The sequence below is a fragment of the Chiloscyllium plagiosum genome, chromosome 12, assembly GCF_004010195.1.
Source record: "Chiloscyllium plagiosum isolate BGI_BamShark_2017 chromosome 12, ASM401019v2, whole genome shotgun sequence".
NCBI classification, from domain to species: domain Eukaryota; kingdom Metazoa; phylum Chordata; class Chondrichthyes; order Orectolobiformes; family Hemiscylliidae; genus Chiloscyllium; species Chiloscyllium plagiosum.
The window spans coordinates 66,931,408-66,957,108 of record NC_057721.1 but is presented as its reverse complement, the minus strand read 5'-3'; the positions used below and the strand labels follow the sequence as shown (position 1 = coordinate 66,957,108).

General features: G+C 39.9%; 1 protein-coding gene across 4 annotated transcripts in view; it reads right to left on the bottom strand.

The window, feature by feature from the left end:
• Window positions 1–11,512: 11,512 nt before the first annotated feature.
• Window positions 11,513–25,701, bottom strand: part of LOC122555375 (protein eva-1 homolog C-like) — a 145,182-nt gene continuing 130,993 nt past the window's right edge. For 3 of the 4 annotated variants that reach the window (XM_043701325.1, XM_043701326.1, XM_043701324.1), the window contains 3 exons: window positions 19,699–19,773; window positions 15,750–15,842; window positions 11,513–12,517 (listed from right to left, as the gene is read on the bottom strand). In XM_043701325.1, coding sequence (XP_043557260.1) covers window positions 12,117–12,517; window positions 15,750–15,842; window positions 19,699–19,773 — 569 coding nt within the window. In that variant the 3' untranslated portion in view covers window positions 11,513–12,116. The remainder of the gene's footprint in view (window positions 12,518–15,749; window positions 15,843–19,698; window positions 19,774–25,701) is intronic. The other variant, XM_043701327.1, reaches the window with a different exon arrangement.

Here is a 25,701-nt window from a genome sequence, read left to right as displayed (position 1 = left end):
TCTGCCATTTCTTTGTTCCCTGTAATATATTCCCCTGTTTCTGTGTTCAAGGGCCCAATTTTAGTCTTAACCATTTTTTTGCCTTTCACATACCTAAAAAAGCTTTTACTATCCTCCTTTATATTTTTGGCCAGTTTACCTTCGTACGTCATTTTTTCTCTGCATATTTCCTTCTTAGTAATCCTCTGTTGTTCTTTAAAAGCTTCCAAGTCCTCTGTTTTCCCACTTATCTTTGCTATGTTATACTTTTTCTCTTTTAACTTTATATGTTTCTTAACATCCCTAGTCAGCCACGGCCGCCCATGCCTCCTCCTAGGATCTTTCTTCCTTTTTGGAATGAAATGATCCTGCAACTACTGCATTATACACAGAAATATCTGCCATTGTTCCTCCACTGTCATCCCTGCTAAAGTATTGCACCATTGAACTTTGGCCAGCTCCTCCCTCATAGCTCCATAGTTCCTTTTATTCAACAGAAATATTGTCACTTCTGATTGTACCTTCTCCCTTTCAAATTGCAGATTGAAGCTTATTGTATTATGGTCACTACTTCCCAATGGCTCCTTCACTTCGAGGTCCCTGATCAATTCTGGTTTGTTGCGCAATACCAAATCCAGAATTGCCTTCTCCCTGGTCGGCTCCAACACCAGGGAGTGGCACGGTGGTTAGCACTGCTGCCTCACAGTGCCAGAGACCCGGGTTCAATTCCCACCTCAGGCGACTGACTGTGTGGAGTTTGCATGTTCTCCCCGTGTCTGCGTGGGTTTCCTCCGGGTGCTCCGGTTTCCTCCCACAGTCCAAAGATGTGCAGGTAAGGTGAATTGGCCATGCTAAATTGTCCGTAGTGTTAGGTAAGGGGTAAATGTAGGGGTATGGGTGGGTTGCGCTTCGGCGGGTCGGTGTGGACTTGTTGGGCCGAAGGGCCTGTTTTCACACTCTAATGTAATCTAATCTAACCAGCTGTTCTAAGAATCCATCTCGGAGGCACTCCACAAAGTCTCTTTCTTGAGGTCCAATACCATCCTGATTCTCCCAGTCTACCTGCATGTTGAAATCCCCCATAACAACTGTAGTAACATCTTTGCGAGAGGGCAATTTCTGCTCCTGATTCAACTTACATCCGACATCCAGACTACTGTTTGGGGGCCTGTAGATAACTCCCAAGAGGGTCTTTCTACCCTTAGAATTTCTCAGCTCTATCCACACTGACTCTACATCCCCTGATTCTAGGTCCTCCCGCGCAAGGGACTGAATATGATCCCTTACCAACATGGCCACCCCACCCCCTCTGCCCGTCAGTCTGTCCTTACGATAGCACGTATGGCCTTGAATATTCATTTCCCAGGTCCTGTCCACTTGAAGCCACGTCTCAGTTATCCCCACAAATCGTATCTGCCAATTTCCAAAAGAGCCTCAAGATCATCCATCTTATTTCTAATGCTTCGTGCATTCATATATAGTAATTTTAATTTGTTACGGCCCTCACCCTTCCCATCAACTCCTATTTCACTCAACATTACAGCATGATCCCTTTTTGAGTTTTCTGCTTCATTGATACAGTTGTCTTTCTTGACTTCCCTTGTTCTAACTTTCCCTTCAATTTCCTTCTTAAACATCCAGTTTGTCCCCTCCCCCCCGCTAATTAGTTTAAATGCAGCTGTGTTGCAGTAGCAAACCTGCCTGCCAGAATGCTGGTCCCCAACCTATTAAGGTGCAAACCATCTCTCTTGTATAATTTATGCTTACCACAAAACATTGCACTCACTTGGTTTCATTCTATCTACAGCCAGAGCATCAGCTGGAATGGATTCTCTTATTCTTCTTTAATTGCATTATTTAAAAGGCATCTGGATGGATATATGAATAGGAAGGATTTAGGGGGATATTGGCCAAGTGCTGGCAAATGGGACTAGCTAGGTTTGGATATCTGGTCAGCATGGACGGGTTAGACCGAAAGGTCTGTTTCCGTGCTGTATATCTCAATGACTTTATGACATGCTCGCCTTGTTCCTTTTGTACTTCTCACTGCATGCTGCTCGTCAGTAACAGCATCAAAAAAGACTGTACCACATGCAGGCAGATGGGATTTGTTTAGAATGGCATTATGGGCAGGACAGAGATGGTGAGGCAAATGATTTGCATCTGTGCTGTACTTTTCTATGTACTCAGACCCATCTTTACATAATGTTAAACATACAATTAAATCACTATACAATTCACATTGTTTGAACAAAAATGACTGAGTTTTCAAGAACTTTCTCTGTATTTGAATTTCCTCATGCTAAGCAGAGTACCTGTGATTATAATTGTACTCACGCTATAGAATTGACATTGATATGGTATGGAATCCATTAATATGCACTATGTTGTGAACAAAATCTTCGTATTCTACATTAAGTTCTTGAGATTTAGATTTCTTGTGATAAATGTGAGAACATTTCCTACAACTTGGGAGTGATAAATATAAGTGCGTATGTACAATTCCTAGTAGACAATTCAACCTCTTGAACCTGCTTCACCGTTCAATATGATCATGGCTGATCTCACCTTGGGCTCAACTCCACTATCCTGCCCGCTCCCCCTAACTCTTTAACCCATTACAAATTAAAACTGTCTAACTCCACCTTAAATGTAGTTTCCCAACATCAACCACATTCTGGGGTAATGAATTCCACAGATACCCTGATCCTTGTAGACAAATGATTTCTCCTCATCTCTGTTTTAAATCTGCCATCCCTTAACCTAAAACTATGACCTCTAGTTATAGATTGAACACAAGGTAGAACACCCACTCGACATCTACTTTGTTAATCCCCTTTAGCATCCTGTATACCTCAATTTGAATCCCTACAGTGTGGAAACAGGTCCAACAAGTCCACACTGACCCGCCGAAGTATATCCCACCCAAATCCAATCCCAAATACTCTATATTTACCTCTGACTGATGTACGCTATGGGCAATTTAGCATGGCCAATTCACCTGATCTGCACATCTTTGGACTGTGGGAGGAAACCCACGCAGACACAGGGAGAATGTGCAAACTCCACACAGTCACCTGAGACTGAAATCGAACCTGGGTCCCTGGTGCTGCGAGGCAGCAGTGTTAACCACTGAACCACCATGTCGCCCCTTATCAAATTAGATCTCACATTTTTCTAAACTCTAGCCAATACAGGCCTAAACTGCTCAGTCTTTCCTCACAAGAGAAGCCTTTCATTTCTGGAATTAATCCAGTGAACCTTCTCCGACCTGCCTCCAATGCAGTTACATTCTTCCTCAAGTAAGGGGACCAAAGCTGTCTCCCGTACTCCAGAGGTGGTCTAGCCAATGTCTTGTACAGTTACAACATTTCCTGACCATTATACACCATTCCTTTAGCAATAAATGTCAAAAATCTTTTTTGACCTCCTTAATCCTGCTGTCAAATTGTTTTTTAAAAATCTTTTATTGTTCTGCACTATGGGATTGGATTTTTCTTTTGGCCATTATTATATAGTTCTATAATTTTAAGTCCTTTTTAAAAAAAATCTTCAGTTCAGCATATTTGCACACAGTATTGAAAACATTTTTGGGTATTACTTTAATTACTGAATTTCAGAAAAAAATAAATTTCTGTGATTGTTCTGACATTATTTAACATATTTGGGAAAATTCTTAGTCCCAAAAAATTGTAGTGCACTACAAAACAAATCAATCTTGACTTTCTTATCTGATAGAACTTTTGCCTTTTCCTTCCTCTGGAAAGAATTGTAGAATGATACTTTATAGATTCACATCAATACAAGTTGCCAGAATTTAGGAAGTACAGTATATTTATTGGAAACTACATTAATTTCTGATGACTCATTTTTATCAACAGAGACTGTAAGGAAATGATCTATGCCTTGACGTTTACCTTGTGCATCATTTATGATTGCTTTTGAACACAAAAGCACTTATTTTATTTCCACCCATATCTCGCCTGCTTTTCAGCCAAGAACATAAAGTCCCAGATAGAATGGAGCCTTATAGAGTGGAATATATTACATCAACATCATTATTAGGAAGTGACACTTTTCCTCCCTTTGTCAAACCAAAATCCACATTACTGTAGCCACAATGCTGGAACTGCATTCGATTGAAAAGCAGGAAACTTTATCAACAAAACTGAGTCTCTACCCAATGTGTTTTATTCAGAAGTACTGAACTATACACTCAGTGCTGTCCAATTTTCTGGAAACCTATGTCTTTTTGTTAACAGCAATAAGCAAAAACAACTTGACATTTTAATGTGCATGAAAATCAACAGCATATTATTTTAAGTTGCAAAGACAGTAGGAAGCTGAAATAATCAATGTTATCCTGGTTTGGCACTAAAATGCCATTCCTACATCAGTACTGCATCAAAATCTTGGAACTCTCTTTCTAACAGAATTGTGAGTGCACCTACAGAAGTTCAAGGATTCAGCTCGCCACCATTTCTCAGGAGATTTTGAAATATAGAACATAGAACAATACAGCGCAGAACAGGCCCTTCGGCCCTCGATGTTGCACCGATCTGCGAACTATTCTCAGCTCGTCTCCCTACATTATCCCATCATCATCCATGTGCTTATCTAAGGATTGTTTAAACAGTCAATAAATGCTGGCCCAGTCAGCAACATCCACATCCCCTTAATGAATTTTTAAAAAGTTGGAATACATCCTGCCAGGGATCTCTTGAGATGACCATGCCAAAGTTTGTGCCAAGATGCCTTAATTGGTTTAAAAGTTTAAGAAAATAGTTCAAGTCTTGCAACAAAGATACATCCCAATGAAGAAGAATGATTCTAGAGAAGGGATAAACCAACTCTGGTTAATCAAGGGAATTAAAGAGAATGTCAAATTAAAAGAAAACACATACAATGTGGCAAAGATTAGTGATAAGCCAGAGGATTGGGAACATTTTGAAAACTAACAAAAATGGGAGAAAATAAACTTTATGGATAAACTAGCAAGTAATATCAAAATGAACAAGAAGAACATATTTAAATATTTGAAGAGAGGTCAATGTGAACATAAGCACCTTAGAGAATGAGGCGAAGGAAAATATAATGTGGAACCAGCAAGTGGCAGAGGAACTGAACAAATTCTTTCCATCAGTAGTCACAGCAGAAAAAAAAACTAAGTAACCAAGAGAGAACAGTAGGAGAGAAAATAAATACAATAACTATCATGAGAGAAACGAGGTACTAGGAAAACTAATGGTCTAAAGGCTGATATATCCCCTCAACCTAATGGGTTGCCTGCTGGGATATCAAAGAAAGTAACTGTAGAGGTAATGAATGCATTGATAGTAATCTTCAACGTCTATCATAAAGGATGTATCAGCAGATCATTTAGAAACATATAATACAACCAAGCAGAGTCAGTATGACTATGAAGGGGAAATCATACCTGAAAACTTAGTAGAATTCTTTGAGGAGATACCAAACAGGATAGAAAAAAGGGGAACCAGTAGATATAAGAATTGGCCCAGCGGCGAAAGATAGTGTCTAAAGAGTGGGGACTTCAATGTTGATTGGGTCCGGTGAAAACAGCAGCAAGGCACTGGAGGCGGGATGGGGAACAGGCATGATGTTGAGCTGGCTCAGGATTGATGGAATCTCTTTAAGTTATATTGTTCTTTTTTTCTTATTTTTATAACTATTTAAATGGTGCAGGATCCTGGCGACAGTGGAAAAGCATTTCACTGTACTTTACTGTTTTTCTCACTAAAAGAAAATTGACAATAATAGATTTCTGTTTGAAAATTTGCCGTTATGTTTGGAAAAATTGTAGCTAATCATATATACCAACATCACTGTTGCCCAAGCCCAGTAAAATAAATCTTTGGAATAAAATTTAACTTAAGACATCAGGTTTAAGTACAAATAAATACTTAAATAATGCAAATTGGCATAACAACTATCAGTTTAATGCAACCATGAATGCTTAATTTGCTGTTCTTTCAAGCCTTTATGAAGGATAGTGCCAAGACTGTGGTTAAACTGTTATTTGATATAATATCCAATCTTGTAACTGAAGAATTACACCCACAATTTGTAGTTGGTTTTCATTGGAGAGAACTATGTATGGATTATTATGAATTCCTTCATATGAACTTCTCTGGAGAATCCTCTGTCACAACATAGTGTAGCATTATATTGTTGAGATTATCTAGCACTTCCCCTGATAATTTTATCACTTTCTTGATAGTCAACATGTTGCACGATTCTCTGAGAAAAGAATTGATCCTGATGTGACTGAGATAGAAAACCAGTTCTTCCCATTGTCAGGTAATACATTCATCGGTAAAATATTTACAAAGCGCTGCACAATTGCCATATCTGGCCACATCCTTGCTAAGTGTCAATACATGTCCCTTATCATGACATATTACTCCACTTATAAAAGTAATTCGATGGAAGTACTGACTAATTGTTCCTGATGATTGGTGGCAGGAAAGGAGCTATATTTACGGAGCCTGTAATTGGGCTGGAAGTTCTCAAATTAGTTTCACTGAATCAGATTCTTCTGCAAATCATTGGGGTCTACTTAGACAACTTACTGAAGATCTGGAAGCCTACAGCAACTCAGTAATGATGTGTTGATCAAATGGTGATTGTTGGGAAACTGTGCAACAATGGAAAGTGCTGCAGCTGAGCAGAATCGCGTATTCATCATTCTTCTCAAACCGAAATGTTTGGACATTAAACATTTCCTCTGATCAGGATTTCTGGGCAAAACATGTTGAATTTATCATTTCTCTAGAACTAGCAGCCAGAGACAATCTCTGCAAATTCATTTATCAAGCCAGATTGATTGATGAGATGAAATCATTTCACAGATATTCAAACATACATTATTTGTAACAAGAATTACTGCAAAATACTGTAGAATGGAGCTATTTTTTGCTGACTAATAATTTGTGATCACCAGATATTCAAATAAACAACACCGTTGGATATGTAACTTTTGGTCTATTTGGTTCAACATCATCATATGGAGCATTTACCCAGGACCAAATACAATGGCAAAATACTGTCGAAGCTGGAAATCTGAAATAACAGATTTCTGATGAAGGGATTTTGCCTGAAACGTCAATTTTCCTGCTCCTCGGATTCTGCCTGACCTGCTGTGCTTTTCCAGCACCACTCTAATTTTGAATCTGAAATAACAACCAAAGAAGACTGAAAATTCTCAACAGATCAGATATCATGCCCCACAGGTTAGATTAGGCTCTCATAGAGGCGAGATTTTTGGATCTGTGTTGTGCTTCCTCTGCTAAGGACAACAAAAGTAATGTGACCACTACTTTGGTCACAAGGTCTGCCTGTGAATGAATTTGGAATTTTCATTTTAAACCAAGGAAACTGATTAATTTTGGTTTAAGTTATTGCAGGGTAAAACAACTGCTTTTGTATCTGAAAAACTTTGCCACATCATGAAAGATTCAGGCATGGCAGTCAACTCAATGTGTGAGCACTGACTGAAATATGGAGGGTCATGGCGGCTATCTAATGAGCTCAATGTCAACTGGATTTCAATTCTCAGAGGGTAATAAGTTGGATAAGGAATGAGTTAAGAATATTTCTATTTAACTTAAGCCTATTCTAATGATCACTGGCGACAGAATCATATTGTAATATCAGTAGGGGAGTTGGTGTGCTTCGCCTTCTCATGACTGCAGCATAGAAGGTGACTATATAAACTTCCTGTGGTACCCTGCAGGTCAGGTACCAAAAGAACCCAGAACCAGAATCAACTTCTTCTTTTGAGGTCTGGGGAACTCTGTGATAATAGTTTCCTATATCTCGAAAGGCTCATTAACATTTTTCAGCAACCATCTACACCTCAAGTGCAAGGCCCATGAATGGTACTTAGTTGTAAGGACAGAGTTTACACAGCTTGGTTAGACTGCATCTGGTGTACTGCATTTAGTTCTGCGTATTGCAGTGTAATCCATCTTGCCCTGGAAGAGTTGCTACACAGATTATTCTGATTAATATAGACCAAAAGTATTAGATGATATAAAGTAGAAGAAGTGTGGAACTTCTCACTCGAGAAACTCTTGTGGTCAGACCAATTGAAAATGCCAAAACTGAGAGTCATTGACCTTCATTAGGTAATGACATCAAAAGGTAAATTTTACATTTCTGTGACAATATTACTACCTCTAAGTCACTGAAAGCCTCACACTCTAGTGTTAAATGTGGTCAAGGTTCATTTATCTTCCACAATGTCTTTGGTTCTCATTTATTCCTCCAAGCAGCTGGTAATATACACCAATGGGAATGCTCTAGTATCTCACATCAGGTAATCATTTAATCTAGAGGAGGGCATCATCAGCTTTGTCTCATGCCTGTCAATATATTCAAAGTCAGGCATGATGGAAGAGCCAGAGCAAGAGGATTGTAACTCTCAGGCAGACAGACATCAACAGGCAGTCCCCAAAAAATGTTGACATCTTCACAGTACTCTTCTGAAGAAGTGAGCTTCTGGCTTTGGACTGTGTAAGCTTGGGAGTTTACTGTTATTCCATTACTAGCAGTAAAACCGTAATGCAAAAATGAGACTTATAGCAGAAGTGATTACTGAAATATTGCATCTAATCCTTGGCAAGAGTAAGGAAGCTGACAATGAATATTGCATTAAGAGATCATGCAATTAAAAGTAGTTAAATGGAGTTGAGATACAGATCCTCTATAAGCTCCTTGAGTGGGAAAATTACTTGAAGGGCTGAATAGGAACTCTTAGTCCTATTTTCATGCGCTATATTTGAAACTTATATATTTATTCGAAATATTTTTGGTATGTGCCAAAACTAAACAACTCTGATCTGGAGAAGTGAATTATAATTTAGTTCTGGATACACTTTACATAAGTAATTGTTTCCATACTCTTTCTTTCAACTTTGAAAGCAGCCACTCTCTGCTTATTTTATGGGGACTGATCATCTTACAGTACTTTATTGAAATGTCCAACCTTCATATATGAGTTTTGACCATAAATGCTAGCAGATGTCTGCTTGATGCAAGCTTTGACAAGTCTATCCAGTTTTCATTTGAAGTTATCTAGTCAGAAATACATCCTGCATGTAGAAGAACATTAAACAGCAATCAAAATGGGACAGTGGGAAATCTTAGACATATATAAAAATTGAGAAGTGAAATTTAAGATGAGAGATTTCATGGAGATGCTTTCATTTGGCCAAACACAACAAAAGTAGAATGCAAAATGGGTATATTTCACCCTGTGTCATATTCATTTGAAATAATCTCCTACAAAAGTTGGAGAATGAATTTGGCCCTCTTGCAGAATCTTAAATTCCCCAAAATTCGATCATGAGAAAATTAAGCTTCCTTGATGAAACCCAATGGATATCACTGAGTGTATAACTGGAGTTTAAAGCTAGCATTTTTACATTATTCACCATTTTTTAAAAACAACTTTAAACGAATGTTGATAATTTGGAAGGATATTGTAATTATCCCCTTGAACATCTCGTACTAAAGTATTTGCTTCATGAAGTTACAAATAAAGTCAATGCCTGTCTCAATTTCAAGCCCAATAATCTATTGATTTGCTTTACAAATTTCATTAATTCTTCAATAAAATGTTATTAAAAATAATGAATTGGTTGTTAACTTTCAGGTTCTACTTAAATTGATTATGTGCAGAATCAGATTTGAACAATTATAATTGCCTTTCCTCCTTATAATTTTATGCATTCAACAATTTCTTGGAAAATAACGTGTCAAATTTATGGAACCAACTATTTTTCTGTTGTTCAATACATATGATTATCCAGAAGTGATGCCTGTTTGTCCCCAAGTCTGTAACAAACCATTCCCAAGAAGAAAACATTTCTGCATTGATGTTGTCAGGCACCCCTCCCTGAATCTTATTTGTTTCAATAAGTTTCCTCTCATTCTTTAAAACTCTAATGAATATCAGCCAACCTACTCAACCTCTCCTCATAAGAAAATTTCTTCATACCTGGCATCAGTCCAGTAAAATTTCTCTGGCCTACCTACAATGCCAGTATAGCTTTCCTTAGCTAACGTGAACCAAAACTGTTCACTGTATTCCAACTGTGGTTTGATTAGTACCTTCTATAGGTTTTGCAAGGTCTCCCTATTTTTATATGAGCAAACTACTGCAGATGCTGGAATCTGTACTGAAAACAAAACATGCTGGAGATCACAGCAGGTCAGGCAGCATCCATAGAGAGAAAGCAAACTAACGTTTTGAGTCTAGATAACTCTTCATCCCTATTTTTATACTCCATTTCCTTTGAAATAAAGGCCAATCGTACCATCTGTTCTACACACTCCCCACCATCACCCCTTTCCCCATTCTTTGTCAACAGTAAAAAAAATCCATTATTGTACTCCATCAGTTCTCACCAAATGTTGTGCTGGACCTGAAGTATTCACTGTTCCACTATCCACTGATGCTGCTAGACGTGCTGAGTTTTTAAAGCATGTTCCATTTTTCATTTCACATCTCCAGCATCTGTGGTACTTTCCTTTATTTATTACGTTGATGGCTGGAATGAGTAGGTTGTCTTATGAGAAAAGGTTAGGCTTATATCTACTGGAAGAAAGTGAGGACTGCAGATGCTGGAGATCAGAGTCGAGAGTGTGGTGCGAGAAAAGCACAGCAGGACAGGCAGCAGCTGAGGAGCAGGAGAATCGACATTTTGGGCATTGAAGATGAAGGGCTTATGCCCAAAACGTCGATTCTCCTGCTCCTCGGATGCTGCCTGACCTATGTATCTTTCCAGCACTACACTCTCGACTCATATCTGCTGGAGATTAGAAGGATGCGAGGAGACGTGGTTTAAGTATAGAAGATTCTGAACCGTCTTGAGAAGATGGATTTGGAAAGGATATTTCCTGATGTGCATGACTCTAGACTAGGGGACAGCATTTGAAAAGAGTTACTCTTCTGGTAGAGAGGTGAGGAGAATTTCTTTTCTCTTAAAAGTTGTCCAACTTTGGAACTCGCTGCCTCTGGTGGTGTTGGAGGTGGAGTCATTGTGTATTTTTCAAGTGGAGATTAATGGGTTTTTGTTTGTCAGAGAGATACAAGGTTATCAATAATAGAGGGGAATGTGGAATGTGAAGCAAAACAGATCAGTCACAGTCTTACTGATGGTAGAATGGCTTTGAGGGATCAAATGGATATTTCTGCTCTCAATTCATATCTTTGCAAGAATTGGATAATACAAAAGAAATATGGTGGCTTGATTTTTCCATATACCATTTGGTACAGAATACTCTCAATTTGTTAGATGATTATTTTACAAAAAGAACAAAATATAAGTTTTGGCTATAAATATATTCTTTTAAACCACTTGTAGCAGCATCTGCACCTTGTATAATTCAACAAGACATGCACATTGTGGATTAATGATACTTAAATGTCAATAGGTGTTTTACCTCCTCAATCAAAATATTATCATCAAATCTCAACCAGTGAAAAGAAAAGTGGCATTTCTTTACAAAAGAAGTAGATTGGAAGTATCATTATTTACATTGCTGCCTTTAGGAATTAGATACATTGAAAATATTCAAAAATGATTTCTTATGATCAAAACAATATTTTTAGCAGAAAGCTCAAATTGATTGTAAGGATATGGTACACTGAAACTATTCACTAATCCTTTAGCTTTTTGTTGCTGTTATTCAGACTATGAGTAACATTTGCATCACTAAATCTAAGGAATCTGATCTGATTTTATCAAAGATGGAATAAATCAGCTTTAGAATGGCAATGATGCAAAACTAACCTGATTCAATATCAAGATGCCTGGATTGCAGTGTTTGAAACTTTTAAACTTACAGTAAACTAAATGAATTGTTCACAGTGCTTTCTTGGAAGTTGAGGTCTGGCTAAAAGATGTCACCCTGTTAAAAATATTCATTTGTAACTTTACTTAATACATTTTACAATAATTAATTTCCTTCATAGAAGGAACCGTAACTAAAGTGATCAATAGAAATTAAAACAAAGTGTTTTGCAGTTATAATAAAGGGTATGCTGTGACGTGTCCACAATAATAAACTGCCAAATTCCTCTACACCGATGATTTTCATATCTTTAGTTATCAATAATACTGGTTAAGATTCCTAATCACAGGCAGTTCTGAACCTCCATTCATCCAGATTTCTTGTATAATCCTATCTCGACGTTCTATGCGTTCAGCAATCTCTGCTGCTTCATTGATGTTAGATCCTGTTATCCTGTAGAGTTTTGTTAATCCTTCAAAGGTGAAGTCCAAAGAACTTTCTTCATTATCATCACTGCTTTCATCTTCATCATCATTACTGTTACCCTCATCTCCATTCTCATCCTGACAACAATCCATTTTCCTATCATTAGAGTTCTTGTTGCAAATCTTTTGTAGATCTGGTCGGCAGGACACTCGAATCACTAATATGCACAATATGAAGATCAAGCCAATGCAGACACTGGATACAAACAACAAACCGACCATTTCTGGATTATCTGCAACACAGAAACATTATGCAAACATGTGATATAAACATCCTTGATCTTGCACAAAAAAAAAACACAATATATTCTTCAAAGATCTGAAAATATTGTTCCATATAATGAAGAGGTTCAAACACTAGATATAAAATTTAATTCGGAAACCTGAAAAGTGATGGTACGTATTCAGAACAACCAAGAGAAGCCTTATATTGAAATATATATACAGGAACAGTTCAGGAAGGATAGATTGAATTTGCTGAAGGAATAGCATAGACTCACAAGATTTGTCCCAGGATTAAAAAGATTAAATTATGAATACAGATTGCTAAAACCAGCTTTACATTCCTGACAGTCTTGATAACGATGGGCTGAAATGTACTAAGAATCAATTGTGTTAATTTCACGGGGAGTTTCATGAAGGGTTTCTTCCCAGGAGTTCTAACAAGTTATCTCATGCCATTCTCCACCTGATTTCCCATGCATCATGTCCCTAAGGTATGTGCTCCTGCTATCTTGCATCCACCCGAGGTGGAAGTGCTCGCCACAGCCAGAACCTTCTGGCTCGCCTACTGCTGGTGATACATTTAAAGTCCAGCATCAGGTCAAAAATGGCAGTCAGGAATAGCCCTTCACAGAGTGTTGCTGCAAAATTCCAAAGAATATGGCTGAGAACCATGGAGGGAGTGATGCTCTCGTGATACTGTTGCTGGATAACTAATCCAGAGACTCATTTAATATTCATGGCAGAGAATGGCATTTGAAATTAATAAAAATCTGGAATTAATGGACTAAAGACAACCTAGTGGGCGGCACGGTGGCACAGTGGTTAGCACTGCTGCCTCACAGCGCCGGAGACCCGGGTTCAATTCCCGCCTCAGGCGACTGACTGTGTGGAGTTTGCATGTTCTCCCCATGTCTGCGTGGGTTTTCTCCGGGTGCTCCGGTTTCCTCCCACAGTCCAAAGATGTGCAGGTCAGGTGAATTGGCTATGCTAAATTGCCCATAGTGTTAGGTAAGGGGTAAATGTAGGGGTATGGGTGGGTTCCGCTTCGGCGGGTCGGTGTGGACTTGTTGGGCCGAAGGGCCTGTTTCCACACTGTAATGTAATCTAATGTAATCTAATCTAATCATGACATCACTGTCAGGTGTCGGAAAAGCTCATCTGGTTCTCCATCGGGAGGGTAACTGCTGTTTTGTATGTGACTCCAGACTATCACAATATGATTGTCTCTTAACTGCCCTCTGAAATGACTAGCAAGTCACACAGTTATAAGAGTTGGAAATGTGTTGCTGGAAAAGCACAGCAGGTCAGGCAGCATCCAAGGAGCAGGAGAATCAACGTTTTGGGCATGAGCCCTTCTTCAGGAATGAGGAAAGTGTGCCAAGCAGGCTAAGATAAAAGATAGGGAAGAGGGACTTGGTGGAGGGGCGTTGGAAATGCGATAGGTGGAAGGAGGTTAAGGTGAGGATGATAAGGTGAGGGTGATAGGCCGGAGTGGGGGTGGGGGTGGAGAGGTCAGGAAGAAGATTGCAGGTTAGGAAGGTGGTGCTGAGTTCGAGGGTTGGGACTGAGACAAGGTGGGGGGAGGGGAAATGAGGAAACTGGAGAAATCTGAGTTCATCCCTTGTGGTTGGAGGGTTCCTAGGAAGCATGCCCAGAAGGGAACGTAGATTGTGTTTTTTTGCTTTCGTATTGTACAATTAAAGTTAACATTTTCAACTGTTTGTAGGCTTTCCAAGGTGGGATGGCCGCCCGCCCCCACCTCCCACATTGAAAAATGACAAGATGTTGCACTATGTTGAGCATTAGGGAAACAGCAGCAGAGGGAGAGAGTTCTAACATAGTATGGTGCTAAAGATGGGTACCCTGTGTAACTGCAGTTAATATGATAGTTGATCAGACAGGCAACAATTTAAAGTAGCAATATATTTATCAATGTGAGCTTCTACTTCCAAAGAAGTGTCACCCATGTCATTTATATACTGTTCATTTGCGTTTCTCTTGAAGTATGTATGTTGTGAAGGGCTAATTGTGGCTGGTAGCCTTGATCTGGTGCACAGCTAAACTTTAAATATAACGCCAGACCTGGAAGTTCCCAGCACTGGTGAGCACTTCAAGTGCTGGTGGCAGTGTGAGTGTAGTGCCATAAAGGCACGGTGCATACATAGTGAGATGTGTAGCGGAGAATTGCATGAGAAAACACATTAGAGCTTGCACAGAGAAACACCTTATTCCTTTGGGCAAGGGAATCAAAATATATTAAGGGTAGGGGGAATGGGACAAACACATCAACCATGAGTTTAATGAATAGCAGAGCATGTTCAAGTAGTTGAATGATTTACTACTTAAAACATTTGCTTCTATGTACATTCTCTGGACTGTAGAAAATTAAAAAGTGATCTAATTGACATGCTTATGGTAATGATCTGATTTGATAGGGTGGTTAGATAAAACTATTTCTTCCAATGGGATGGAGGGGACATCCATAATCTTAAAACTAGAACTAAGCTTGTCCAAAGTGAAGTCATAAAGTGTTCCTTCACACAAAGTCTCATGGAAGTTTGAAACTTGCCTTTATGGCTGTTGGGACCAGATCAAATCAAAAGTTCAAAACTGCGATTATATTGGGTTGAGGATAATAAGGTGGATAAATGTTTATTTGGTCACACAGAACTTGAATAATGTTTTAAAAATACACATTTTGTAAAAAGTTAAAAATCACACAACACCAGGTTATAGTCCAACAGGTTTAATTGGAAGCACACTAGCTTTCGGAGCGACGCTCCTTCATCAGGTGAAGGAGCGTCGCTCCGAAAGCTAGTGTGCTTCCAATTAAACCTGTTGGACTATAACCTGGTGTTATGTGATTTTTAACTTTGTACACCCCAGTCCAACACCGGCATCTCCGAATCATGACATTTTGTAAAGGCTGTGATTGATTCCCATATGGATCAAGAATCTAAGGTATTGGGGAAAACTCAGGAAAATGGATGCGAGGAATATCAGATTAGCCATGATCCTACTGAATCGTGGAACAGGCTTGATGGGCTGCTCCTATTTCCTATGGTCTTCAAATCAAAACGTTTTAATCCAAAATGAGTGAAAAGCTTTGACAAATTGTGTCTTCTTTGAGCATTTGCAAGTAAAATGCCCTGATCGAGTAAATAAGGAGGAACTGAATTGCCATGAAATATACTCTTCCATCAATATCAACTAATATACACCAAAATACTGTATACCTACTTTTGATGTAAGCAAATGTAACCAGGGTGCTGATAACAATTTTGCCTTCTTTCAAAGAAAAGCTGGATTCTTGAGGACGCAAGGATTTATTGGCTATAAATACAAAAAGATTTTCAAAATTTATAAATTTTGCTTCACGCAAATCTTTACATACAATTAATTACTTACGTCGAAAACAAAGTACATAGCAAGATTCCACAGACAGATAAATCTCCAGTTAATGTTTTTTGTAGTGGTGTTACTGGTGATGTTGAGTTATGGAAAGCTACTTACACTTCTTTGAATAATATTACAAGATCTTTAGTTGAAAAACAGGGATTTGCTTTTCTAAAATGCAGCACCTCACTTTTATCTAAATTAAACTTCATCTGCCACTTCTCAGCCCATTGGCCCACCTGATCAAGATCCCATTGTAATCTGAGCCCTATATTCCATAAGATCTAACCTTGCTAACCAGTCTCCCATGGGGAACCTTGTGGAATGCCTTACTGAAGTCCATATAGATCATATCTACCGCTCTGCCCTCATCAGTCCTCTTTGATAATTCTTCAAAAAACTCAATCAAGTTTGTGAGACATGATTTCCCACCACAAAGCCATGCTGACTATCCCTAATCAGTCATTGCCTTTCCAAATATATGTACATCCTGTCCCTGAGGATTCCCTCCAACAACTTGCCCACCACCGACGTCAGGCTCACTGGTCTATAGTTTCCTGGCTTGTCCTTCATAAACAGTGGCACCATGTTCGCCACCCTCCAGTCATCCGGCAGCTCACCGATGACTAAAAATGATACAAATATCTCAGTAAGAGGCTCAGCAATCACTTCTCTAGCTTCCCACAGAGTTCAAGGGTACACCTGATCACGTCCGGGGATTTATACACTTTTATGCACTTCAAGACATCCAGCACTTCCTCCGCTGTAATATTGACATTTTTCAAGATATCACCATCTATTTCCCTACATTCCATATCTTCCATGTCCTTTTCCACAGTAAATACTGACACAAAATACTCGTTTAGTATCATCCCCATCTTCTGCAGCTCCACACAAAGGCCGCCTTGCTGATCTTTGAGGGGCCCTGTTCTCTCCCTAGTTACCCATTTGTCCTTAATGTATTTGTGAAAACCTTTTGGATTCTCCTTAACTCTATTTGACAAAGCTATCTCATGTCCCCTTTTTTGCCCTCCTGATTTCTCTCTTAAGTATATTCTTACTGCCTTTATAATGCTTCATGCTTGTTTTATTACATCACTTCTATTCATTTATATAATTACATCATATAAATTTATGGATATACGGTTCATAGCTGTCTCTTTGTTTGTGTTTCCTTGCAAGTCTTGCTGGATCTTGGGAATCTGAACACTGTTGAGAGTTGACAGCAGTGAAAAACATTTCCACTCAGGCAGTGTAGCCAGTAAGTTTATATAATTACATTAATCACAACCTGACTCTCTCCAATCTTTGTTTATCCAAAGTCAGATGATTTGGAGGATTCATTGTTCTCCCTGGCCATGTTCTCCACAGGTTCCCGAATGTGGTTGGATCTTTATCTGGTTGAAAGATCTTTATTTTGCAGTGAAGCTGGTTCATCTGTGCTTTCGTGTAATGGAGAATTTTCCTGCATTTTGTGGCTGAAATGGGGATTTTCCCTTTTTTATGGCTTTATTGAAGACTTCAAAGAGATTTCCCTGTTAGATCAGGACTGCTTAAATATTTAATTTACCCAGTGCTTATGCAATTTTAATTGGTAAATTTGTGACTCTCTGATTTCAGTTTGTGAGTTTCTGTCTTGTACCTGCTACTTCTGTTTTTCTTTGAGCACTTTGGCAGTGTCAGGCTGAACTCTAACTCAGCTTATTTAAATTCTCGGCTGTTCAGCTTGAATTGTTGCACTATTTAAGGTTTCCCTTTCATTCCAGGGACTTTAATTTTTTGACTAATGTAATCTCCAACGGCTGTTCGCAATTCAGCCTGTACCTACAGTTTGGAAATGCAGATTTCCTCTGTAGCGGTGCACCTCTCATCATTCCAAAAATGCTTGCTGTTGTCCTTTGAGGTGTGCATCAGAGATGAGTTGCTGCAAGATTTTCTTTTTCGGGTTCATCAGATTTTCAGGTATCCACCGATGATCTTCACACTCACTGTGGGGCATGTGTATGTCAATCAGTCTTCAGGTATTATCCATTGGTGATTACTACTTAAAATGAAGCTAAAGCAAATCTTCAAATCAGCTCCATTGCTCACTATGTTGTAGACACTACCATCAATACTTTCTAGTCATATGTCTCTCCGCAGTCCATATGGTCTAGTATAAATGAGGATTGCCACTTCTGGTCTAACTACATGAGTATCTTGTAGTAAACAGCATATAGTTTATTGCATCTCTGCAAGCATTTACAGTACATGCTACAAGGTTATGGGTGGCATGGTGGCTCAGTGGTTAGCACTGTAGTCTCACAGCACCAGGGTCCCAGGTTCGATCCCAGCCCTGGGTGATTGTTGGTGTGGAGTTTGCACATTTTCCCCGTGTTTTCTCCCACAGTCCAAAGATGTGTAGGTTAGGTGAATTGGCTATGCTAAATTACCCATAGTGTTAGGTGCATTAGTCAGAGGGAAATGAGTCTGGGTGGGGCACTCTTTGGAAGGTCGGTGTGGACTTGTTGGGCTGAAGGGCCTGTTTCCACACAGTAAAGAATCTAATCTAATATGGTATATATTATTTCAGAGACTGTTGGGAGGACCCAGTCTTTCAAAATCCTCGTGATGTTATCGCAATGGGTAGTACTAGTTAGTATTAACCTATCTCAGATTGTTTCAGACCCAAATAAACAATGGGCTGCTTTCAGCGGCCCCCTGTCTTTCCAAGTATTGAGTTCCTCAATTGAGCACTATATGGCTGACAAAGAGGGACCTTTCTATTGAGTACACTGCTTCCCAGTACAACAGGGCTTGCTTTGCCTTCTTCTGGAAACACAGGACAGCCATGCAAATTCTACTTAATCGCCAAGCTACCACCAATGCAAAGGCACAGGGCTCACTTTTTGAATCAGCCCCTTCCCACCTCCCAACTCCACTGTGGGTGGTTTTCCCACCACTGGCAGACTGACACACAGCCTCTGCAGTGATTAAGTGGGCTCGACCACCATGTTTCCTCTTTTGAGGGGCTAGATTTAATTTCAACCATGCTTTGAAATGGTGTCTGTTGCGTATGTGCTTTTTGTTGTTGGTCAGCTATATATAAATAATGCGTCAACTAATGTTAGCAAGTGTTTCAAATCCAGAGGAACCTTGATTATCCGAATATCAATTATCCATATTTCGGATTATCCGAAGAAGATCTCAAGGTCCTAATTATATCAAAAATGTATTTCAATACTGTTCACATCTTTTGTTTACAATGTTCAAAATGAACCTGCTGACAGGAATGCTGCCAAGAACAGTCCTAGACATCAATGGGAGCCCAGGCACCATCTCCAAATGACTGGCCGCCTGCGCGTTCTCGCTCTCTCTCCCCACACTTTCCCTGGAGTTCTACACATGGGTGTACCCTAAACCCCCCCTTTGCACATGGTGTGCTGCTGCCTATCCCCTGAACGGGGAGCAGACTTAACAAGTGCTCACTGCGTCAATCCTATTGAACTGATTGGGGCGAGGGGTGGGGGGGGGACACACTTCAGTAATACTGTTGGTCCCTTACACACAAGTGTGTGTCTGCTCACAAACAAACCCTGAGACAGAGAGAGGGAGCAAGACAGGCACTGCGAGGAAAAAGGAAACTTCAGAAAACACCAACACTGAGAGGAGAGGCATTGAATCAATTCACCGAATAATCAATTATCCGAACGAAATAGTGTCTGCCCATCTCGTTCGGATAATCAAGGTTCCTCTGTAGTAGTGTTGGCAGTGATTAGGATGTAATAGAGGAAGCAATAGACAGTAAACCTACCATTTTCATTATAAACCCATGAAGGTGTAAGACCAGAGAAATTTGGATCAGCTTCCTGTAGTAACAGTTTGGAAACTGAAAAAGATTTTAAAAAGAAGCTTCAGTTAAATTAAAAAGCAGCAATTACAGTCTTTGGCAAGTCTTGTAGCTTATGAAGCAGACATTATTCTCAGACCACATGTTACTGTAGATGGTCTTTTATTGGCATATTTCAGATTCAAATAAGATGTTCTTCTTTCAAGTTCTGCATTAGTGGTCTTTCCCATAAATGGTTCCCATGTCCCTCATGAACCATGGTGACTTTTTTATACTCCAATATCAAGTTAACCAAGTGCAGGACCGAGGGATGATAGCTTTGCTACATATATCAGCTACTGAATACACTGCCATTGGCAGACTGAAAAACATTCCTCCAACACAAGGCATAATTTCAAATGTGCAATCAGCTTAGATTACATAAAATAAATGAACAAACAATATTCAATTTGTTACAGTGACAGGATTCAGTTTTCCTATTTACATTGCTAGGAAAAAAATAATCAGTGCACAAATTCATTATACTCCTAAATATAGCTTCAATTTCAAAGACAGCAGATTAAGACCTATTAAAAATGTAATAAAATGTTATTGTCACCTGTTCCAAACTTAGTCCATTCACTGATGAAAACTTTATCTATTCCGTTTTTATCTCCAGACTCAATGATCCCAATATTACCTTGGATAGTTTGCCATCCTCTTTCCCAATGAGCTTCAACTCATCCTATACTCCTGTGAAGATCCCAATCTTCTCTCTGGTCTCCAAAACCTCCAATTTAAAACTTTCATCACCATCACCACCATCATCATTAAAACATCATCACCACCAGTCAGAATAGCATCATCCTGAAAATCTCTGCAATCCCCTCTAAAACTATGTTCCTTTTCTATGAACTCTCTCTTGCTTTAGGGTGAGTTTTAACAGTAAGAGTGTGGGAGTTTGGGAGAAGCTGGGAGTTAAAAGTGTGAAATTGATTGCATGTTGGAAATTGGCTCCAAACTGTGACTTCTGCATGTAACTGAAACTCATGAGGGTACACTGAAGTACACTGCTCATGTGGTTTTAATTTACAACTTGGATGGGGATCAAGATGACCAGCAGCATCAACAGCATTAGATACAGAAAAATGTGGCAGGGTGTACACCAGCAGAAGTGACAACAGCTGCCTCTGCATGGACTTACTGTTCCAAAGGAGACGGGGATGAATTCAGAGGTACAGCTTACAGGAGTCCATATTGACCAAGTAGGATAAACCTTATGATAGTCAGGGTTTGACATCAGATGGTGGCAGATAATTGTAATCTGCTGGAACAAATAATACTGATTACAGGCCATACTTTAGAAACGATCACTGCCCTGAACTTCTTTTCTTCTGCTCCTTCAAGAACTCTGCTGGAGACATTTGCTGGAGCTCTCTATCAAGTGCCCACAAATACTTAACACCAGGACTGGTCAGCTATTTTATGGATAGATGCCCTGATGAAGAGCTTTTGCCTGAAATGTCAATTTTCTTGCTTCTTGGATGCTGCCTGAGTGGCTGTGCTTTTCCAGCACCACTCTAATCTAGACTCTGATTTCCAACATCTGCAGTCCTCACTTTTGCCTATTTGTTAGGATAGGCGATCTTGTCAAATTTGCCACTGATGATACCAGTCACATTGAATGGGTGTCCAGGCCTGTAGTTCTAGCTAGTGTTCCAAAGTATCCAATCCAGTTGTCCCACTGCAGATACAATAATGGCATGCACCTGACAAAAAATTGTTCAGTTTTCTTTTGTCCACGAAAACTAGGACAAATTTACCCATATAAAATTGATCAGATGTGTCCTGTCCACAAAAAGAGGGATTAATCCTATTTAACCAATTACCACCTTCTTCTTTTATTCTCAAAAATCGCCAGAGTCACTGAAGGTGTTCTGGACAGCACTGCTAAGTGGCACCTCATCACCAGAAGCCTTCTCATTCATCATCAATTGAATTCCACCAAGCCCACATAGCTTCAAACCTCAGTACAACTTTAGTCCAAACATTGATAAAAGAGATAATTCCAAAGGTGAGATTGACAGCCTTGACATCAAGGCACATTTGACTGAGTGTGGAGCCCTAAAAAAGCTCAAGTCATTGAGGATCAGGGAAAAACTCTGGCACTGGTAGATGGCTGTGATTGTTGGCATCCAATGATCTTCGCCTTTCAGGAGTTAGTTGGCACAGTGCCCTAGGCCCAAGGATCTTCAGCTGCTGAACAACAGCCTCCCTCCATCATTTCAGAAGTAAATAGACAAATTAGGAGCAGGAACACTCAGGCCCTCAATCTGGAGTTGCAACTCAAGAAGGTCGTGGCTAAATGATTAATCAATAGTCTTGCCTACCTTTGATAACCTTTCACCCCATTAATTAACAAGAACCTGTTTATTTCTGTCTTAAAAATATTCAAAACCTCTGTTCGCACCATGTTTTGAGGAAGAGAGTTCCAAAGAGTTACAACCCACAGAGAAAAACATTCTCCTTTTCTCTCTGAAAAAGGAGTTGGACAATGAATTGAACAAGTATTTTATATTGGTCTTCACTACAGAGGATATAAGTAATATCCTGGATATAGCTATAAATAAAGAAATGGAAAGAAAAGGAAACTCAAGAATATTACAAAATCACCAAGGAAGAGGATATTTGCAGATGACACAAAGGTTGGAGGTGTCGTTGAGAGTATAGAGGGCTACTGCAGGCTGCAGCACGACGTAGACAGGATGCAGAGTAGGGCTGAGAAATGGCAGATAGAGTTCAACCTGGGTAAATGCGAAGTGATGCATTTTGGAAGGTCGAACTCGAATGCTGAATACAGGATTAAAGACAGGATTCTTGGCAGTGTGGAGGAACAAAGGGATCTGGGTGTGCAAGTACATAGATCCCTCAGAGTTGCCACCCAAGTGGATAGGGTTGTTCAGAAAGCATATGGTGTTTTGGCTTTCATTAACAGGGGGATTGGGTTTAAGAGCCGCGAGGTTTTGCTGCAACTCTACAAGTCCTTGGTGAGACCACACTTGGAATATCGTGTACAGTTCTGGTTGCCCTACTATAGGAAAGATACAGAGGCTTTGGAGAGGGTGCAAAGAAGGTTTACCAGGTTACTGCCTGGACTGAAGGGCTTGCCTTATGAAGAAAGGTTGAATAAGCATGGACTTTTCTCTCTGGAGAGAAGGAGGAAGAGTGAAGACCTGATCGAGGTGTACAAAATAATGAGAAGAATAGATAGAGTCAATAGCCAGAGACTTTTCCCCAGGGCAGGATGGACTGGTACAAGAAGTCATATTTTGAAGATATTAGACGGAAGGTATAAAGGGGACGTCAGAGATAGGTTCTTTATGCAGAGAGTTGTGAATGCATGGAATGCGTTGCCAGCTGTGGTGGTGGAAGCAGAGTCATTGGGGACATGGATATGCACATGGATAGCAGTGAGTTACTATATTTTACATTAGGATTAAGTCTCGGCACAATCTTGGCCAGGGTGGCATGGTGGCTCAGTGGTTAGCACTGCTGCCTCACAGCACCAGGGTCCCGGGTTCGATTCCAACCTCAGGTGACTGTCTGTGTGGAGTTTGCACATTCTCCCTGTGCCTGCGTGGGTTTGCTCCGGTTTCCTCCCACAGTCCAAAGATGTGCAGGTTAGGTGAATTGGTCATGCTTAAATTGTCAATTAGGTGCATCAATCAGAGGGAAAAGGGGTTGGGTGGGATACTCTTCAGAGGGTCGGTATGGACCAAAGGGCCTGTTCTCTGCTGTACTGTTCTATTTAATTAAAGCTAACATGAATGTTATAGTTTATTATGAAGGGTATTTAGCTAGCATGCCTTCATGCCCCACATCAAAATGGTTGATGTAAATTGTACAAATCTTGTGACCTCACCACATACACTGTGTAGCCCACACATTTTATTCATCATATTCTGCTAATCAAAAAAGATCTATTTATGCATACTGTCTGCTTTCTGCCAACTGTTAATCTTCTATCTATGCTAATATGTTATCACTTAACCTTGAGCTTTCATTTTCCTCCATTGTTTTCCAGGTGGCATCCTGAAATGCCTTCAGGAAATCCAAGTAGAATACATCTGCTTGCTCCCGTTTATCTACAGCACATGCAACACCTTTAAGGAACTCCAATAAATTGGGTAAACATGTTTTCCCTTTGATGAAACCATGCTGACTCTTCCTGATTACCTTGAGTTTTCTAAGTGTGCAGTTGTAATCTTTTAATGATTAATTCCAACACCTTCCCCACAACAAATGAAGTGGCCTTTAATTTCTTGTTTTCTGCCTCCCTCCCTTCTTGAATATGGAGTTATATTTGCTATATTTGAGTCCAATGGACCCTAGGGAAGTTTGGAAATTTAACATTAATTTATCTCCCACTTCATTAGCCACCTTCTTTTATGACCCTATGATGAAATTCACAACGTTCCTTAGATAGCACATTCCAAACCCAGGACTGCAGCCATCTAGAAGGACAAAAGGGAACAAATACATGGGAATATCAGCATCTGCAGCTCTCTCAAAGTCACCCACCATTACTTCACTGTTGCTGGATCAAAGTCCTGGAATTCCTGCCCTAATGGTATTATGAGTCAACTCACAACAAATGATCTGCAATGATTCAAAAAAAGTATTGTCCATCACCTTCTCAATGGCAACTAGTTATGGGAAATGTGAATGAATGAAAGAAATCCATCTGGACCCGTAAAACCACAAGATGTAGGAACAGAAGTTGGTCATTCAATCCATCTAGTCTGCTTTGCTATTCAAAAACATTATAGTTTACATGATAATCCCAACACCACTTTGTTGATTTTTTGCCAGAACCCTTGATTCTCTTTCAGAGAATCATCTCAGCCTTGAATATTTAACCAGCTTTGAAAGCCCTCGGCAGCAAAGAATTCCACAGATTGACCACCTTCCGAGAGAAAAAAATTCCACCTATCTCTGTCTTAAATAGACAACTCGTTATACTGAGATTATGTCCTTTGGTGCTAGACTCGCCAAAAAGAGGAAGCAATCTCTCCACATATACCATTTTAAGCCTACTAAGAGTCTTGTACATTTCAATAAGGTGTCCTCTCATTCTCCTAAACGCCAAATGAATATAAGTCCGACCTAAGCAACCATTCTTTGCAAGAAAATTCCTCTCTACTTGGGATCAATTTAGTGACCCTTATCTAGATTCCTCCAATGCTAGTATATCTTCTCTTAGATAAATTGACTAGAACTGTTTGCAGCCTTGCATATTTCTAGCTATACCTCCCTACTTTTATACTCCATTCGCTTTGCTATAAAGACCAATGTTCTATTTACCTTCCTTATTAATTGCTGAACTTGTATGCTAGCTTTTTGTGATTCATGCAGTGGAACCCCAAATCACTCAGAGCTCCAACTTTCTGCACTGTTTCCCCATTTAAATAATATTCAGCTGTTTTATTCTCCCTGCCAAAGTGCATTGCGTCATATTTGCCCACTTGGCATTCGAAATGCCAAGATTTTTTGTCTACTAACTTAACTTGTCTATATACACCCACACCTCCCCCCTCACCTCCCTCCAAGGCCCCAATGGATCCTTCCATATCCGTTGCAAATTCACCTGCACCTCCACACACATCATTTACTGTATCCACTGCACCCGATGTGGGGAGACAGGCCGCCTACTTGCGGAATGTTTCAGGGAACACCTCTGGGACACCTGCACCAACCAACCCAACCATCCCATGGCTGAACACTTTAACTCCCCCTCCCACTCCGCCAAGGACATGCAGGTCCATGGCTTCCTCCATCGCCAGACCCTGGCCACATGACGCCTGGAGGAAGAGCGCCTCATCTTCCGCCGAGGAACCCTCCAACCACATGGGATGAATGTAGATTTCTCCAGCTTCCTCATTTCCCCTCCCCCCACCTTATCTCAGTCCCAACCCCCGGATTCAGCAC